The 19,541-nt window shown below is 35.1% G+C and overlaps 1 protein-coding gene and 1 pseudogene across 1 annotated transcript; both read left to right on the forward strand.

The window, feature by feature from the left end:
* Positions 1-2,254: 2,254 nt before the first annotated feature.
* Positions 2,255-3,091, forward strand: LOC143529194 (auxin-binding protein ABP19a-like; annotated as a pseudogene).
* A 5,368-nt stretch (positions 3,092-8,459) lies between these two features.
* LOC143529195 (protein NODULATION SIGNALING PATHWAY 1-like) lies at positions 8,460-10,432 on the forward strand. The gene has a single exon (XM_077025033.1). It carries the CDS (start codon positions 8,642-8,644, stop codon positions 10,247-10,249), a length of 1,608 nt encoding a protein of 535 aa, XP_076881148.1. The 5' UTR covers positions 8,460-8,641; the 3' UTR covers positions 10,250-10,432.
* Positions 10,433-19,541: the final 9,109 nt, after the last annotated feature.

Raw genomic sequence — 19,541 nt, forward strand, 5'->3', positions numbered from 1 at the left:
TGAGTAGGCAGCGGCTAATAGTGACAAACAGTACTAGAGGGTGCTCCTCCTCGTACTGTTGTCGGTGAGCTGTCACCCTGTGATTGGTTCATGGGCTGTTCTGGTCAAATCGTCTGTTCTGCCCATACCTTAGTAGGTATAGTACAAAAAATCTTCCAGAAGCATACAGACTGGCTCATTTAGGCGGGAGTATTCCCGCCTTGCTCATTCCTTCATGTGACTACTGAAGTAGCTAGTGCCTTGTGCGTGTAGCCTTGCTGTTAGTGCGGGTAGCCTTCCCTGATGGCTTGTATCCGCAACTGCGGGAACAGGCGGGGTACTTCACCATTGGGAGGCTTTCCCTGCGGGTACAGCTGGCGTACTGCGCGTAAGGTTTTCTCTGAGCATGGTGGGTCCTGCGGGAGCAGTTGGTCGTTGCGCAGACGTCCCTGTTCAAGGTGAGTCTTGCGGGTCCAACTGGGCTCTGCTGGGACCTACCTCTTCACCTATCAATTGTCTGGATCCAGCTACATATGCTCCGTCCATCGGGTTCAGTTGAACCCGTAGACCGAATAAACGTTTTATCTACGCGTTTAATGATAAATCAACTAGTTAATTTGTAAACAAACATTACCAAGTTTTATTATGAAAATGCTTAGGAAACTTTGAGGCTCTACCCCTATTAGCAATTTAATTTTATGTTCCCAATTTAACCAATGTTTATGATTTAACCCATGTGCGAGCACTCAAGGACCACAGTATGCGCCATCCCTATGAATTGTCATAAGCGATGCAATGAATGAGCGGGTCGAGCTACATATGCTCTAGACCAAAAAGAGTTTTTTATATGCACGTTTACTTTTAAATCAACTAATTTTGTAAACAAACGAACTTTAGTTATAACTTATGAAAACGCTTATGAAAATTTTCGGATCCACCTAAATAGAATTAGTATTTGATTTTCTTAAGTTGATCAACATTTATGATTTAAGTTAATACAAAAGAAAATATATAATGCTTAAAAAAGTACTATCATGCATATTGGCTATAAGAGAGTTATGACCATAGATATTTTGTAGATATTTAAGTACATAGATATTTTGTAGATATTTAAGTAGATGAGGAAAGCTGTATCCATCCATTCATTATCTTCTCAAAACTATTCAGTATTCACTCATGCATCCTGTTATATCACAACTTGATAAACAAATTATCAAAATTACAAAATTCCTCATTGAGATATTAATCTTTTTATACTCCGTACTTCACACAACTAATCAGCCATTTCATATTTAATTGTATGCACAAAATGATTAAGGATGGTTTGATAAGCCTAGGGGGAAATGTTTTTAGGTTTGAGGTTTAAGCCTAGCTAGTAGCTACATTTTGTAAAAAAATGCATGGCAATCAGTGACAAACCATAAATTTTGATCATGTATTCGCATGCGGTTTTTTTGGGTTCAGCCGGTCCGGGTCACTAAAATTAAGGTAGTATATAATCAAAATATAATGTTATTAGATATGAAGAACATTACATTATAAAAATTTTGAAGGTGAACATTTTAGTGTTAAAAGTATCTTTTAAAACTCCTTCCATATTCCCTAACAATAATTTAAAAAAAGATATAGTTAATAGCATCTAACATATGACAATCTAATGTTTTTGCCTAAACAAAAATATATTGTAAAATATAATAAACATTACTGCAAAAAAATAACAAAACTATCACAGGAAGAATGGTTACACCAAATCACTAATCTTGCAGGAAAAAAAATCAGTAATAACATCAAACAAAAGAGTGAAAATAATAAAAGTATAAAAACTAACAACGTAAATAAATAAACTCTTGTGTGCTCATAGAAGGGCTTGGTCTGTTAGTCTGGCAGTCTGCTTGGAGACCACCAGACCAGCAATGGGCAATATTGCACTACGGTAACTCGACAGCGGCTTTGTGGCTGGTGCAGATCGGATTCCAGAAGTGAGATGTTTGCATGGAGACTAGTTTCTTAGAAAAATACAATTCATGGTAAAAAAAAATAATGAGTTACCAATCATTGAAAAAATCTGAGGCAATTACTATAAAAATTTGCTTTATAAAAGGTATGATTTGTTCTATTGTCTTTATTGGAACATGGATGTCACTACCAAACCAGCTTGCCTTTTGGCTTTTAGACAATCTAATCCAACGGTTGTAGTTAAATTTGCATGGATCACCTTTTCAAGCTCCCACCTTACATAAACCAACCTTAACCATAACTCAAACTCACCATAACAACTCCCAACATCATGAAAATGTTTCACATTCTCTTGATTGTTAGCTCTCTCTTCACCTTCTCGGCCTACGCCTCGGTCCAGGACTTCTGTGTCGCGGACCTCAAAGGTCCAGACACCCCATCAGGTTCACCTGCAAGCCTGTTGTCACTGTCACTGTAGATGACTTTGTGTCAACAAGCTTGAGGGGTGCTGGAAACACTTCCAACGTCATCAAAGCAGCCGTCACTCCAGCATTCTCTACTGTACTTCCCGGTCTCAATGGACTCGGGATCTCCATGGCCCGATTGGACCTAGCCACCGGTGGTGTGGTCCCATTCCACACACACCCCGGTGGTTCAGAGCTTTTGTTGGTGACACAAGGGTTTATAACCGCGGGATTTGTCTCCTCGGCTAATACCGTCTATGTGAAGACCTTAAAGAAGGGTGATATCATGGTGTTCCCACAAGGGTTGTTGCATTTTCAGATAAATGCTGGTGGAATTACCGCGGTTGCATTTGCGAGCTTCAGTAGCCCGACGCCTGGCCTACAAATTCTTGATTTCGCATTGTTTGCTAACGATCTACCGTCGAAATTGGTGGAGGCGACCACTTTCCTTGATGATGCTACTGTGAAGAAGCTCAAGGTTGTTCTTGGTGGAACTGGCTAAGTTTGTTGATTTCATTTTATTTGCACATCATTCTTTGTGTTGATTATCAGTTTTTAATTTTTTGTTTATGTCGTCATTAAATTTTTAATGATTAACGACATTCTGTATTTGTTTTGAACTTGAGGACTTTAACATGTTCACAAGTTTGTTGTACTGTTATTGTTTTGATTATAGTTTATTTTTTTTGCCAGTTTTCTATTGTGGATTAACATAAGCAGGGTTTGAATTCAAAATCACATATTGAATGAAAAGTTTGGAATATAAAGAGTATCAATTAATATATAAGTTGTACCTTTATTGTTGACTAAATAAATAAGTGGTTGGACTTGAGATTTTATAGTTGACTAAAGTTAAGAGGCTAAAATTGATTTAAAGAGAAAGAAAAAGTTCACATTATATGTTTCTCTCTCTCAACATTTTGTTATGTATTTGGAGCATCAAGGTGTCAATTTCTGATACGACCTGAAATCTGATATGAAAAAGTATATGTGTTGGGTCGACTGGCACGACCCATTTTCTTAAACAGGTCAACTTGAACCCGACACGTTAAAAAAACAAGTCAACCCGACCTGTTAAAAAGTGGGTATACCTTTTAACCCGGTTAACAAGTTTAGAGAAGTTAATATTTTGGTTTTAAGATAAAAAATTTAAATTTTAAAGTTAACTACATAGATTTTTAATTTTCATGTATCAATTAACTTTTAAAAATAAAAATACTTTCTTTTTACACTACTTTTATCTACTTTTTACTGACAACATTTCATTTTATTATTTCTAGTTGTCTATTCTCTGGTTGTTTCATTCGTTTATTCTTATCTTGAGTTAAATATGTGAACCTAAGTTTGTTAATTGGGAATGAGAGATAAATACAAAAACAATTAGATTTATCACAAATTATTAACGAGTTTTATATGAATAAGAGTAATTAATTGTTTAACTTATTACTAAGTTAACATATATTACTCATATTCGTATATGAACGTAAAATGGGTTGACGCGAAACACAAGCCAAACACGACACGAATTTAAATGGGTCGACACGACACGAATAAAAATATGGGTTGGGTTAGGGTTGAAGAATCTCGAAACGCTAACCCACCAACCCGAAACCCATCAACTTGACATGATTGACCTAGTCTAGCATATTGAGATGTTGGGATGTATTCATTGTTATTCCTATGATTTTTTTGGAATTTGATTTCTTTTTAGCCGTTGCTGATATAAGTACATGAGTTCTTGAAGTTGTATGATAAATCCAGGATTGACTCATGGTTGTTTGTAAATCAAAATCGAATTGTTTATTAATGAAACCTTTACGTTTAGTATTTGGTTTTTCTAAGGATTTTGACAAAACATCTATAAAAGTAGGTAACATTCTTTTTGACCGAAAAGTTTTACAAGATAGTTAAGACCTTTCCCCTTTAAAAAATAATTATATACAAAAATAACGAATCACATCTTGATACATCAGCTCATCAAACAAGGCTCCTTTTGAGCTGGCACATAACAACATGCAAAAACCGATGCGGCGTCTATAGAAATATAGAACTCTACACGTGAGATCATCCAATTTCAAAAAAGTCAGAGAAGACAAGTCCCGATTACAGAAGAGTCAGAACATACATGTCTTGGGCGAATGGCTATAGTAGAGCCCTAGGTAAGAAGATCAAGAAGATATATATCCCGGCTTTATAAAAGTTGGAAATTTTATGTTACGGCTGCAAAATGGTCATAAAACATGTCCCAACTACAAAAGAGCCAATGCATACATGTCATAGGCCCCATGATATAAAAGAGCCCCGAGTACAGAAGAGTCAGAGGTAGATGTCACACCTATAAAAGAGTCTTGAGTCTTGACTCATCTATAGTCAGGATAGGTAAGTTTCTTACGATTTTTCTAGGCCACTTTGAGAAAAAGTGTAACAAGATAAAGAAGCCTAATAAACGTCTTTACTCCTTACCAATAAAGATTTTTAAGGTTACGTCTATTTAAAATGACTTCCCACCTAATTTCGTATACTAGTTTCATTTCAAACACATCACTTTGACCAAGAATATTAAACTCACCTTAACTCTATTTTGAACATTTCTTAGTCCGTTATAAACCTCTATTAACAAAACACAGCCACATATTATTAATTATATATATATATATCAAAATCGACGAAAATCACCCTTTCACAAGAATTAAAATATATATCATGGACGGTTTCTCCATCGAAACATAAATAAATTAAAAAAGAGTTGTGTAATTAAATAGTAACTAGGTTTAGAACCACCACGTTGTGGCGGCTTGACTCAAATTCGGTCGGTATCGATTTAGTTTGTTACGACACCTACACTAAATCAAAAATATATATGTGAACACCCAAAATAGTGTCAGTCCACGTAAAACTTATGATCAAAGCGGCATACGGTCGGTATCGGTTAGGTTTGTACCGGTACCAACGGTCCAATGCTATGTTAGAAAAACAATATAGTAAAGGTATAGCTTATGATACAAAACATAATATATATATATATATAAAACAATATACCGGTACCATGTTTATTTGGTTGGAAAGACACGGACGTTGTGGCAGGAATTCGATCGGTATGGATAGGTTTGCCACGGAACTGGACTAACACCAAAAAATAATTTTGAAAAATTAATATATTTTAAAAAAACAAACAAAACACGGTTGTTGTAGAGGCCAATAGACACGCATTCGGTCGGTATCTTTCAGGTTCGTTATCGTACCAAAAGTAAGCATAAAAGATAATTTTGTTATTGGCTAGTTTGTTACGGTACATAACTAAAGAAACAAAAGCTCGGCCGTTGTGGCGATGAGTCAATGTGTATTTAGTTGGTATCACTTAGGTTCGTTACAATACCAAAACTAAATTTAAAATTTTATTTCGTAAAATTATTATACTTAAAAAACTATAAAAGAAACACCCCTTCAAAAGAAGAACCTAAATTCATTATCTTTAAAAAAACATGAGAGCCCACAAAAAGCAAAACAATAAATAGATTAAAAAACTAACCTCATATTAATAGTCAAGAGCAAAAGATTCGAACCAGGGGAGCATAATAGGGGTGTTCTTTGGGTTATTTATTCAGGTTTCGGTTTGTTCGGGTCGGGTTGTTCGGGTTTGAGCTCAAAACAAATTGACCCAAGAACCGACCCAAATAAGTTCGGTTTGTTCGGGTTTCGGGTTAAACGGGTTGGGTTAATTCGGGTCGGGTTTCGGGTTTAACAAATTAAAAAAATTTATCCACCTTTAATAATATAAAAAAAAACATATTCTAAGCCATTATAAAACCGTAATATACAACCATATTCAATAATGAATTATCATATCATGCATTAGAAGGGATAGAGTGTTGTAGCATATAGATCAATACTTGTGTAGATTGAAGAAACATGCACAATACATATTGGTTTAAATACTATACTATTTAAGTTTTTGAATTAAAGATAAATTCTCAACATGCTTTATGGTAACTAATACATTGGGATCCGATGTGATAGATCCAAATATTAACTGGAGTATAGAGAACAACCGAACAAGAATACATATGGTCACTATTTTACTTCACCGCTAAACTACTCTATAAAAATTAGGATATATACATCGATGTTTCATACTTCGGGTTATTCGGGTATTCGGGTAAACCCGAATAAGGGTATTTCAACCCAAATACCGACCCGAATATTTTATCTCGGGTTCGGGTTAGGAGTTTAATCGGTTCGGGTGAATTCGGATCGGGTTATTTGGGTCTCGGGCCGCTTCGATTCGGGTTCCTTATTCGGGTACAGATAAAAAACACACCCCTAGAGCATAAGACCAAAGTGAATTAGCTAAACCAACTTTTGCCAACTTACCATGGTTAACATAATTGTTACAATAATGAAACTTATATCTTAAAAACTAAAATAGCTAGTTTTTTGTGACACCAAAATTTGATTTTTATCTATATATATAATATATAATTTAAGGAAACATTATGTGCCGCTCATTACATGAAAAAAATTGAAACCTTTCTATAGTTAGATTTTAAATAATAATCAGTGCTATAGTAACTTAGTAATGCTTAATTATAAATAAAATATTTTTATGCATTTACAATAGGGAAGAGTTCGGGACCGTACTCGTATCTGTACCCGAAAGTCATACCTAAAATCAGTAACTCTTGGTACCCGTACCCAAATTATATGGTACGGTTACGGGTACGGTTACAGGTACTTTGGGTACGGTACTCGCTTTGGTACACAATTTTTATTTTTTTTAAACTCCACTAAACTAGATATCGGTAATGGTACGGTGCCAACAATCAATTATCTATAATACCACAACCAGAACCGTAATATCACAACCAAAACATAATAGCAAAACTAAAAAAGGACAAATCAACCATAATACAAAATACATTCCATTTTCCTTTTCTTTGTTTATTTTTCCTCAATTTCTATAGAAAAACAATATCGAAAGTAAATACATATTATTTAATGATATACACAATTACACATACATGAAATACAAATATATGAATACTCACATATAGACTGAAAATGAACTTATTCAACTAATATATATTATGTTCTGAAAATCTTACTTAAAAGTTAAGTCATGAGTGTTGGAAACATAGTAAAACCCCCTACATATTCAAAACACTAATCGGTATCTGTAATACCCGTACATGTACCCGTACCTATAATCATTAAATTTGGGTACCCATACTCGTTCCTAATACACACATACGGGTACTGAACAAGTACGGGTGCGGACATTCAGGAAAAAAAATCTCATCCCTAATTTGTAATGTTTCTACTTAGTCCGTTCATTTCTAAGGGTGTTGAGGGTGTTAACCAAGAACCCGAAGAAAAACATGTTTCGCCCTTTACTTTCAAAACTACCTGATGTATTAGAACACAATCATCCATCATCCTCCATTTCTATTTGGTTTCCCATACCCGATGAGGGATCAGTGCCGATACCGATCTCCTTAAACAAGAACGCCCCGATCATCCTTTAAAGATGGGAACTACCAAAACCGTGCTAATCATTTACTATCATTATTAAACTAACTAGAGTACATTGGATGCCAATAATTTTCATTACAATGTCACTTATTTGTCCGTTGACTAGACAAATTAAAGTTGAACAAAGAAAATGTTAAGATCATCTATTAAATATGTAACATGAAGTATATGAAATGGAATATTCTAGATTAAATTAGAAATTTTTTGAATGGCATCTTTCGTCTTATAATTATAAGTTTTTGTTTCCGGTAATGACCTCCATATAGCTGGGACTGGGTTATTTAAAACAACAAAAAGTCAACTATATATGATGTTAAACTATATATTTAAAATATAATTTAATTTAAAAATTAAAATCCACCAAGCAGAAACATGATGACGCCATCTCATCCAGTCATTTGTTTTAAGTGCCTCCAGTTGTGATTATTTATAGTACAAGAACTAGTAAAGAAACAAAACTGCCGTCCTGGTTACAAATTTATATAAATTAACTACTACCACTTTGTCTGTTTAGATTATTAATTAAACATTAATTAATTACTAATTAAGAAGCCAGATTAAAAGTACCTAAAGAAGACATCATATGTACCAAAAGACAGCACGCCCGGTACACATGTTGTATTATACCCCCTCAACCACTCTTTCTATATATTCTAAACCAACAACTAATCACACTCACACACAAAAATACACTTTTAGTTTAAACTAGTACCATGATTAAGCAAGGCTCTTTGTTCTTACCTTCTTGTCCTCTAAACACAACCCCGGTGTCCGAAACGATGATGTTTAGGGAACCCGAACCAGATATCAACTCGGGTCAAATCTTGGATTGGTTAGAAGATTCAATGCCGCACTTGCCATTGATCCTAGATGACCTATATTGTCCCACGGATATCATGGATGATCCGTGGTGGGGTCTGGACCTGGACCCCATTGATGATTATATCATTTCAAATTCTAACTCTGTAGAGAGCAGTACTGTTGACAGTACAACTAATAGTACAACTAATGTTCCAGTTGTTATGACTGATCAGCCAGGACAGCTGACTAGTCTGTCAAAGAAACGGAAAGCACCAGAGGATCAGATGGTGAGAAAACCAAGTGCAAACAAGAAGGGGACCGGAAAATCGTCTAAGGATAATAGTAATGTCGGTTACAACAAAGACGGACGGTGGGCCGAGCAGTTGTTGAACCCGTGTGTTGCGGCCATTGCTGCAGGAAACGAGACGCGTGTCCAACACCTTCTTTTAGTTCTCCAGGAATTGGCGTCCCCAACTGGGGACGCCAACTACCGTCTGGCAGCTCATGGGATGGAAGCCCTCCTCCGTCATATCTCTACCACCACCAACCGTCCCGCAAAGGCGGTGGGCCCCACCACCACTTTTGCCACGTCATCACCTACTTTCTTCAAACGATCTTTAATCAACTTTAACGACATCAACCCATGGTTCACCGTCCCGAACAATATAGCCAACAACGCTATACTCCAAGTGTTGTCAGAGCACGACTACACTTCGTGCAAGACTCTTCACATTCTAGATATTGGAGTCTCACACGGGTTCCAGTGGCCCACGCTTCTGGAATCACTGGGCCGTCGACCAGGGGGCCCACCACCATTGGTGCGACTCACTGTAGTCCCACCAACACACGAAAACCATCACATCCCCTTTGCAAACTGTCCACCCGATTACGACTTCACCTCAAACATCCTTCGATTCGCTAAAGACGTCAATGTCAACTTACAAATCAACCGACTAGACAACTACCCGTTACAAAATCTAAACTCACATGTCATCAATTCATCCCCAGATGAAACATTAATCATTTGTGGTCAGTTTAGACTTCACAGCCTCAATCACACAACACCCGACAACAGAACCGAGTTCTTGAAACTCATGAGAACCATGAATCCAAAAGGCGTGATCATAACCGATAATAATATAGACTACAGCTGGAACAGTTGCAACAGCTTTGATTCAAGTTTTTCTCAAAGCCTAGATTACTTATGGAGTTTCTTGGACTCGGCAAGCGTGGCGTTTAAAGGGAAAGAAACGGACGAAAGAACATTAATAGAATGTGAAGCTGCAAAGGCGTTGATCAACCCGTGTGAAATGAATGAGAAGAAGGATAAATGGGGGGAGAGAATGACGAGTATCGGGTTTGTGGAACACGCGTTTAAGGAGGATGTTGTGGATCAAGCGCGCGCGTTGTTGAAGAAGTATGATAGTCACTGGGAAATGAAGGTTGATGATTATGGGTCTGTAGGGTTATGGTGGAAAGGGCAGCCTGTTTCATTTTGTTCTTTATGGAAATTAGATTAAAAGGAATTGGTAAATTGTAATATAGTTAGTAGAATTAAGTTCATTAGTAGAATAAGTTCAAATTGTTGTGTTTTGATGTATTAAGATCTTTATCTCTTCTTGCAGTAGTTAATTTGTCATCATCATTAGGTAGTTTGTTATTAATTACTTTCAGTTTGTATCTGTTACCTAAAAGTTAATCAACTACTAGGGGTGAGTATGAAACCGAAAAAAAAAAAAAAAAACCGATCTGATATTGAAAAAATCAGAATAAAAAAGCTGAACTGTAGCAAAAACCAACGGTTTGGTTGTATATATTTTGTAAGAGTCGAATTTATGGTTGATTTTGGTTTTGCATGTAATAAAACTGAACCGAAAAAATTAAACAAAAAAAAACAAAGCAAAAGAAATACCGACGGTTTGTTCTATATTTTTGTTTCGTTTTGCATGTAATAAAGATTGAAATAACCGAACCGAACTGAATTTATAGATTTTTAATTTTTTAATTTTAAGTAATTCATAAAAATTGTATAAATATATAACCAAAATATTAAGCCCCAAATATATAATAATCAGTTAGATACTAATTAGCAAAATAATTTAGACCTAAATTTGTTATTTTGAGCCTTTTTTCCGACCCAAGTATTTCAAGCTCAAATGACAAAACCGAAACCGAACAATTTTCAAAAATTCGAAAATCAAAGTTTCGGTTTTAACTCAAAACCGAACTGTGCACAACGCTTATAACTACTGAATTGTTGGTTAAATATATTTGAACATTAAAGGTAAATATATAATGGGCTTACAAATCATACTATCGGATGATCTGAGCTTACTATGTTGATAAAAGATAAACTCAGTCAGGCATTTCTTCCAATTATTTAACTAACGTGTAGATGACGTGGCGCTAAGTTGGAAGAGAAGGGTCACGAACCTTATAATTTGTTTTTTTAAGAGGGAGGGAAGAGAGAGGAGACTAGGACTATGGAAGAATTTTGTGGTTCGCTAACGAGGGGTGAACGGTCCATGAGCATAACATGCTCGACTTAACAACTTGTCATTTTTTTAGCGTTATGATGAATAAAATAAAAATAAAGTTCATCATACACGCATTTTATACATATTTATGCACTAACAAGCTAAGAGGGGAGTATGGTTATGTCATTCACTCATTAGATATGCATTTAGGGCCTTTATAATTTTTTAAATTATTCTATGATAAAAGACTAAAAGTTAAATAAAAGTTTAGTACGTATTATAGTTTGTTCGTGTAGTTATATTTAAACCAAACTAGGATTTAGGACCCACGCTTCGCGACGGGACCGTTAAGTCGAACAAAAAACATAAGTAAAATTATAAACACGTAGCAAGTCGACGCGAAGCTAGTTTATATCAAGTTACAACGTCGAAACTAAACAAAAGAAATAAACATGTCAATACCAAAATACAAAAAATTATATCATATGTAGAACCAAAAAAACCCGCACATTACAGTTGTGAACTAATGCAAACTCGGTTAGTATGAGCAATACCAACACAAATTCATAAACACAAATTAGTAAGCCAAAAAATAATAATATTTTAAGCCAATGTATCAAACGTTGAACGCATATATAAAACCATGCGACGATTGGATATTTTGTAATTATGAAAAAAGTTCCGATCATTGTAAAGACGAACTATAAAAAATAAGAAAACAAAATTTTAAAAATCATTTAACCAACCGATATATAAAACATGTAAAACCGACATTTGTTCAAATTTAGTGTTTAAATATATAGTTTGTTAAATATTTTAATTAGTAAAAACAAAAAGTAAATAAGAAAATAAATTAAAACTATCAATGAATTTATGGCTAATAATTCAGTGGTTATAATTAATAAAGTATTAAAATATTGAATAGTAAATTGAATAGTAATTTTGTGAGTATGGTTGTATCTTCTTTTTAATATATATATTAATAAGTGATTAGCATGTCTTGCCAAAACCTAATTACCTAAAAACCAATCTCATAAGGAAACTGAGAATAATTATAAAAGTAAAGTCATATATGAAAGAAAGTACTAGTTTTTATCCCCCGTACAACGGGGGTTGTTTTATATTGTTTGTTTTAATATTTATTTATTTTTTGAATTTATATTTTTTTTATTGTATGAAAATTAATAATATACTTATGGTTTAAAATTGTTTCACAAGTAAATGAGATGTTATAATCCGGTTTAAAAGCTATATGTTTTTTATGAGACCCAAGACCCGTTTATTTTTTTTACTATAAAATTGTTTTTTTAATTATAAATAATATTTATGAAAGTTAATATAATACTTATGGTTTGATGAGACCCAAGACCCGTTTATTTTTTTTACTATAAAATTGATTTTTTAATTTAAATAATATATATATATATATATATATATACTAGTTTTAGAACCCGTGTATTACACGGGATGAAAAATGAGATAAAAATAAATACATTACATACAAATTATATGTAAAAAATGTATTATGTAGATGATAATAAACGAAATTTTAACTTTACAATTAGAGTAAATGTACACAATTCTTCATAATGCACAACTCAAACGAACCAAACTAAACACAATATATCCCTAAATTGTCTTTTGAGGAAAAATGATGATATTTTGACGTATGATCAAAATCTTAACTCCAAAGCAACTCTTTGACCCGTTTACCGCTACAAATTTTCAAATATTCTATTACAAAAAAACACCAAAGGAAGCTGTCGAATTACTCTTTAGATCCAAATTTGATTTGCAATTTGTTGCTAGTACTTTGTGACTACCACTTGTGGTTTTAAAAATATCCAGACCATCTCTAAATCTTGATCATGAGCTTGAATTTATTTCTTTGACTTCCAAGTCACAAAAGTCATGCTTTAACGGCTTCAAACACCATACATCCACCAAATAATAATAATAATCCAATTCATTTAAAAAAATTCTAATTTCTTTATTTCCTAATTCATAAAAGTCATCTTTGACCCTCTTCAACCATCACAAGTTAAATAACAATTAGAATCTAGTAAAACAAAAAAACAAAAGGGAAAAAAATAAAGAAAAACAAAAATGAATAGATGAATGTTAGAAAAGATGTAACTGATATAATTATAAAATCTTTGAATATTTTTTATAACAGAAGAAGCCATAATATCTACTAATATGTTCAAAGACAGTTAAGTAAACCAAATTATACTTGAAATACTTGGCATTGATGAAAGTGCTAAGAAATTTGTTTTTCAAGTCAGAGAATACTATAACTTATAACCTTTTTTTGACCAGAAATCAATCTCTTTATAACCCTTTCGACCAGCCCGTTTTGACCTGAACCAATGCGAGACTTTTAAAAAACAACTCGCTTCGCCCCGTACTCATGACCCAAAACCAACCCGCCTATTTAAATAAACATAAAAACCAAGAATACATGAATAATGAATTTGTCTCTTATAATTTAGAACATATTATAACATAAAACAACCCGTTTCAACCCAAAGTCAGTATGTCCGTAATCCTTGTTGACCGGAACCAGTTTGATACTTTGTTTTTAAACATTGAATACCATTGAAGGCTAATAACTTTAGCTTTAAAAAAGAACACGCCTGGAGAAATAGATAAGACTAATAAACACCAGCCAACACAAATTTTGTTGCAACATCTATTAAGTGTAAAGAACCATACCAGTTTAGCCTTGAACATCTTAAACCCATTCTAATATATTGCAGTAATAATCTGCTATTAGGCTTGAATAATCAGTTCTGTTGTAGGTTGTATAAACCAACTTATTAGACATTCAGACAGACTCCTTAATATATCTGAATCTCATAGTTGAAAGCATGATTTAAACCATATAAAAAATGAACATAAAAGGTATATTTCACTTTTTATTACCTTTAACAAACACAGCAAAAGAAATTAAGCCCAATTGGGTAGTTATAACCCTACCAATTAAGTTCAACACATAACATTATGATATGCAATACAATAATGATGAATCGATATCAAAAATTATGACAGAATGCAATATCAGTAATTAGCAAAGGAAACAGGGTTTGTTTAATCGCAAATCAAATATATAAAATCGAAACCAAAAACCTATAATACCAGTGAACGATGGATGATTCCAAGCAGTTAATGATGTCGTAATTAAATGATGCAGATTACACGGTAAGGGTTTGTTTGAATAGCTAATCAGATAGCCAAGATCGGTAAATAGATCCGGCATTCATAGTGGCCAGAGATACAAAAGGGATTAGGGTTTAGATGAGACTTGAGTGGGTCAAAAATCGGATCTTGAGGATCCACATACCAAGAAGAGGCTTGAGCGGGGAAATAACCACAGGAATGCATATTATAGTGACACCTGTCCTGTTTATTTTCTTTTATTAGAAGAGTCGGATAGGATATATATCTTATTTAAAATAAATAAGATATTAATTTTTGGTATATCCTATTTTATAGGATTTTTACATCAATAATTTGGTGAAAATATTTTTTTATTTAATGAGATGTTATAACCCGTTTAAAGAATATCTGGGTTTGGTAGGACCCATACCCATGAATTCGGGTTAAATGCATGAGAAGTCTTCATTTAAAAATCAAGCAAATCTGGTGACTACAAAAAAAAGGAGAACGACCACATCGCGACACGTAGGATTTTTTTGTTTTCGTTTATATATTATAAATATAGATTATTAACTTATTAAGTAAGGATTCAAATGTTATTAAGATTAAATCCTTTCAGGTTAATAAATTATAAGTTTCTTCTTAAAGATAATTTAACACATTTCAGATCTGATTTTAATCTAGAAATTTTCTGACACATTACTTTATTCGTCTAATCAACCTATCTTGGCACATTACTAAAAATACCGTTATATTACGTTAATAAATAAAAACACGTTTTATTACATTTATCAACATATTCTATAGATGTATTTAAATACACGTTTTCAATGTATTAATACATGTGGCAAATACTATAATAGTATAATCTAGTGGGACAAAGCATGATTCGTTACTTAGTCAGACTTATTTGTTCGAAGAGTAATAACTTTTATTTAACCGTTAAAGTTAAAAGTTGTTTTTCATCAATTTTACCTCATGTCGCAAGTAATGGTTGTAAAAAGTAATAACTTTAGGAACCAATCCAAACGGAAGTCCATAAAACAATTCAATTGGTTTTCCTTTTCGATTCAAATTTTCACTTAATACGTTAGTTGAAGACAATTAAATAAATGTATATAGTTCTAAAAATATAAGAATGTTTGTATGTTAATATATCAAAAATTATAAGTTAATAAAAGAGTAAGTGTATATTTGTTCTAACTACAGTTCGCTTCCTACCTATTATCGAGCCAGTTAGTATCAATGCACCGAATCAAAGTTAATCTTAGAATGATAGTGGTACAAAATTTGCATGTGCGTTTATGAAGTGATTCAAATAAAACTAAACAATAGAGCACAAGAATTATATAACTAATTGGCTCATATTTTTCATTGGGTTAATAAGAATTGATTATAGAGATATATGGCAAAGAAAACCTATTGAAGAGAAAATGGAGATGGGAAATCAAATTGTTTAAACACTCAAGTTCATTCTTCCTACATCGTCTTTTACACGGTATTATAACCTGTTTCTATCAATTTTCCTTGTTGGGCTTTTACTAACATATGAATTGGGCCTGCTTGGTTGAGTCTAGAGGTGCAAAAATCGGTTAACCTATAACCGGTTTTTTTTTGCCTGGCATTAACCGGTTATATCGGTTTTTCAGTTAGGTTAGTAACCGGTTTTGACCGGCTGGAGAAGCGGTGGTTAGGCTGGACCGGTTAACCGGTTAATAATCGGTTTTTTATAAAATAATAATTAAAAAAATCGGTTAACCGGTTTATAACCGGTTTTGAAATCAAATATATAAACCGGTTACAAACCGGCGGTTAGGATCGGTTAGTAACCGGTTAACCGGTTTATGTGTGCACCTCTAGTTGGGTCCGTTGTGGTCTTATAGACGTAAACTAGGCTTGGACCGATAACGCTGATAATAGTTTATTTACTTATTAGACACAACTCTTAGAATTGATTGTATGGAAGTGTTGAAGACTTATTGATGAGTGCTTTAAGCACAAAGAGTTGAATCAGAACTTTATCAACAGGAACATGAACCATAAGCAAATGCTAGGCTGCTAAGCTTAACCACCCCAATATCATAGTTTCCACAAGGTTATGCTATTGATTGAGACATTCACCAGCATGAATGCTTTAACCGAATGATTACTTTCCAAAGCAATAATTAGTGAGACTAGTGGCTGAAAAGAAATCTAGTCAAAAGAACACATGGAAACGTACTAAGATATGAACTGAAGTTCATAACACAACAAACATTAATTGATTGGAAAAGGTTAGGGTTGTAAACGAACCGAACGAACACGAACAAGACTTTGTTCGTGTTCGTTCCTTAAGGAAATAATGTGTTCAAGAACGGTTCACAAACATTTACCGAACGAGATTTTATGTTCGTGTTCATTCATTAAGGAAATTAATGTGTTCATGAGCGGTTCACGAACACAAATAAAATCGACAGAGCCTAGAGATTAAGACTGATGTATTCATCAATGTGAATAATGAAAACATGTAAACGAATTGAACTAACGGACTAGGGCACGTTTGTGTTCGTTCATTTAACATTAAGCGAACACGAATCCTTAATCAAACAAATATTTATGTTCATGTTCATTTATTTAAAAAATGAACATTTTTGTTTGTTTATTTAAAAAATACATAAACAAACAGACAGAAACGAACATAAATAAACGAATATAAACGAACGTTCATGAACATAAATGAACGAACGAAAAAGACTATTTATTTTAAAAACCATAAATGGTAGGATAACTTCACGGTTTGTTTAGATCTTAAATTAAATTATTTTTGCTAATATGCCTTTTGTTTTGTTTATTGTTTCATGATTATCGTCCTCTAATTTACTTTGTATGCGAGAGTTATTGAGTTTATATTTTAGAGACTCGTTCTTTACTTGTCCTGAGTATTCAAGTTTTTATGGATTCTTAAAGACGCCTAATGGGTCAATAAATAATTGATAGAAATGTCTAGATGGGCCGGATCATGTCAACTGTTGGGCTGAATTCCATAACTTGCCATATTTAGATACACCATTTAAACAGGTGCTTGAAGTAGTATTTTAAACACTACACATTGCATCAAAAGTATCTCTTTTGTAGTTTTGTTTATTTCTGCTTCCGCTCTGTGTTGGTCTCAAGACAATCGTGTTTTTAAATGTTGCGCATCAACATTATCTTCTACATTTTCCTCATAATTTCCACATAACTAAAGTTAATGTAACTGAAGAGGTAGGTCCCAGCAGAGCCCAGTTGGACCCGCAGGACTCACCTTGAAGAGAGACGTCTGCACAGAAACCAACTGGATCCGCAGGACCCACCATGCTCAGAGACGTGACGTCCTTACGCGCAGTACGCAAGCTGTTCCCGCAGGAAATGCCTCCCAATGGTGAAGTACTCCGCCTGTTCCCGCAGCTGCGGATACAAGCCATCAAGGAAGGCCACCCGCGCAGCAAGGCTACACGCACAAGGCACTTAGCTCTCAAAATAATTCAGTAGTCACCTGAAGGAATGAGCAAAGCCGGGAACAATCCCGCACAAAGGCGGGAGGGGGAATACTCCCGCCCAAATGAGCCAGTCCGTACGATACTGGAAGATCTTTTGTACTGTACCTGACGAGGTATGGGCAAAAGATCTGACCAGAGATACGACAGCTCATTGACAACAGTATGGCGAGCAGCATGCTCTTGTACTGTATGTCACTATTAGCCGCTACCTACTCACCAACTCCTGTCATACCACGTGCATAGCCTGCAGTTGGTGGAAAAGGAATAGTACACAGCAGGCCTGGTCACTGTCAGCCTCTGCCTACCCACCAACTACCAGCATGGCACGTGCGTAGGCCACAGTTGGTAGAACAGGAATACTATTCAGCCGGCTACACCTTCTTGGAAACCTACCTTCGGCTATAAATACCCCGAATGGTATGATCATCTCATCTTATCTTGTATCTTACATCTTATACCTGATATCTGCTCTAGCAATCTCTTAATATACACTTATATTCAAGAGCAATCTAGTCTGATTCTCACGCCGGAGGGTGGTCACAAGGAGGTACCCCCCCCCCCCCCCTTCTTAGTGACGAGCTCACGGTGTCTGTTTTGCAGGTTATCAGAAGAACCATCTTTGCCGGATCTAACCCCTCGTGGGAAACATCTATTTAACCCCCAGATTATCCGTAATCTGCCCGGGGCCGATTAGTGTTTCTTCATTGGCGCCATCCGTGCATAAAAGCTAGAACTTCATTTCTTTTAAGTTTTTTCAAACTTCTGGAAAGATGGTTAAAGAAACTCCGGTAACCACAACCCCAGCTACTGGGGGGAATACCGGCGACTACACAGTTTTTACGAACACTACCCCGGTTACCCAAGCCGGGGCAAGTGCAGTAAATTTTACGAACACTACCCCAGTTACCCAAGCTGGGGCAAGTGCAGTAAATAATCGCTCACTGGGATTCACCGATACCCATTTAGAGAGACAACGAACAAGGCTCCCCCGCCAAACACTCGATGAAGTTAAAGCGTGGGCGGAAGCACGTCAAAAAGAATTCCAAGCTGAGTTGGATGAACGCTTACGTTTACTCCAACAGGCTGATGAATTCGTAGAGTACTTTGACGATGATTCGGAGGAATCCGATAGTGACGCAAACCCTCGTCATAGGGCGAAAGGGAAGCGCAAGGAAACGGACTCCCAACCGAGAAGGCGTTTTGGAGAAACCTTCAAACCAAAAAACGCAGGTGGAAACCCACGTGACTTCTCCAAAACATTTACACCAACTGCTGCAAAGGCGGGAACGTCCAAATTTGCAAGGGACATTGCGGAAGCAATCGTCCCGAAAAGTGCCAAACAGATGTCCAACATCGGTACTTACGATGGTATATCTGATCCAGACGATCATTTGAACAGGTTCATAGCGGGGGCAACCGTCAGTAGTTGGACGGAACCTACGTGGTGTTACATGTTCCAAATGACGCTTGTTGGGGCAGCTAGAGCGTGGTTCGATCGTCTACCGGTCCACCACATCTACGATTGGGAAGACTTCCAGCAGAAATTTAGCCAACACTTCAGCCAACAAAGAAAGTATACCGAAGAGCAATGGACAATCCTCAAATGCATTCGAGAGGAAGATGAATCTTTGCCAGACTTCATCACTCACTTCAACTCA

The sequence above is a fragment of the Bidens hawaiensis genome, unplaced genomic scaffold (genome assembly GCF_021521415.1).
Source record: "Bidens hawaiensis isolate Kalapana, Puna unplaced genomic scaffold, B.hawaiensis_p1.1 tig00008515_1, whole genome shotgun sequence".
NCBI lineage: Eukaryota > Viridiplantae > Streptophyta > Magnoliopsida > Asterales > Asteraceae > Bidens > Bidens hawaiensis.

Coding starts and splice junctions, on each gene's coding strand:
- LOC143529195 (XM_077025033.1), top strand. CDS start 8,642: ATGATTAAGCAAGGCTCTTTGTTCTTACCTTCTTGTCCTCTAAACACA.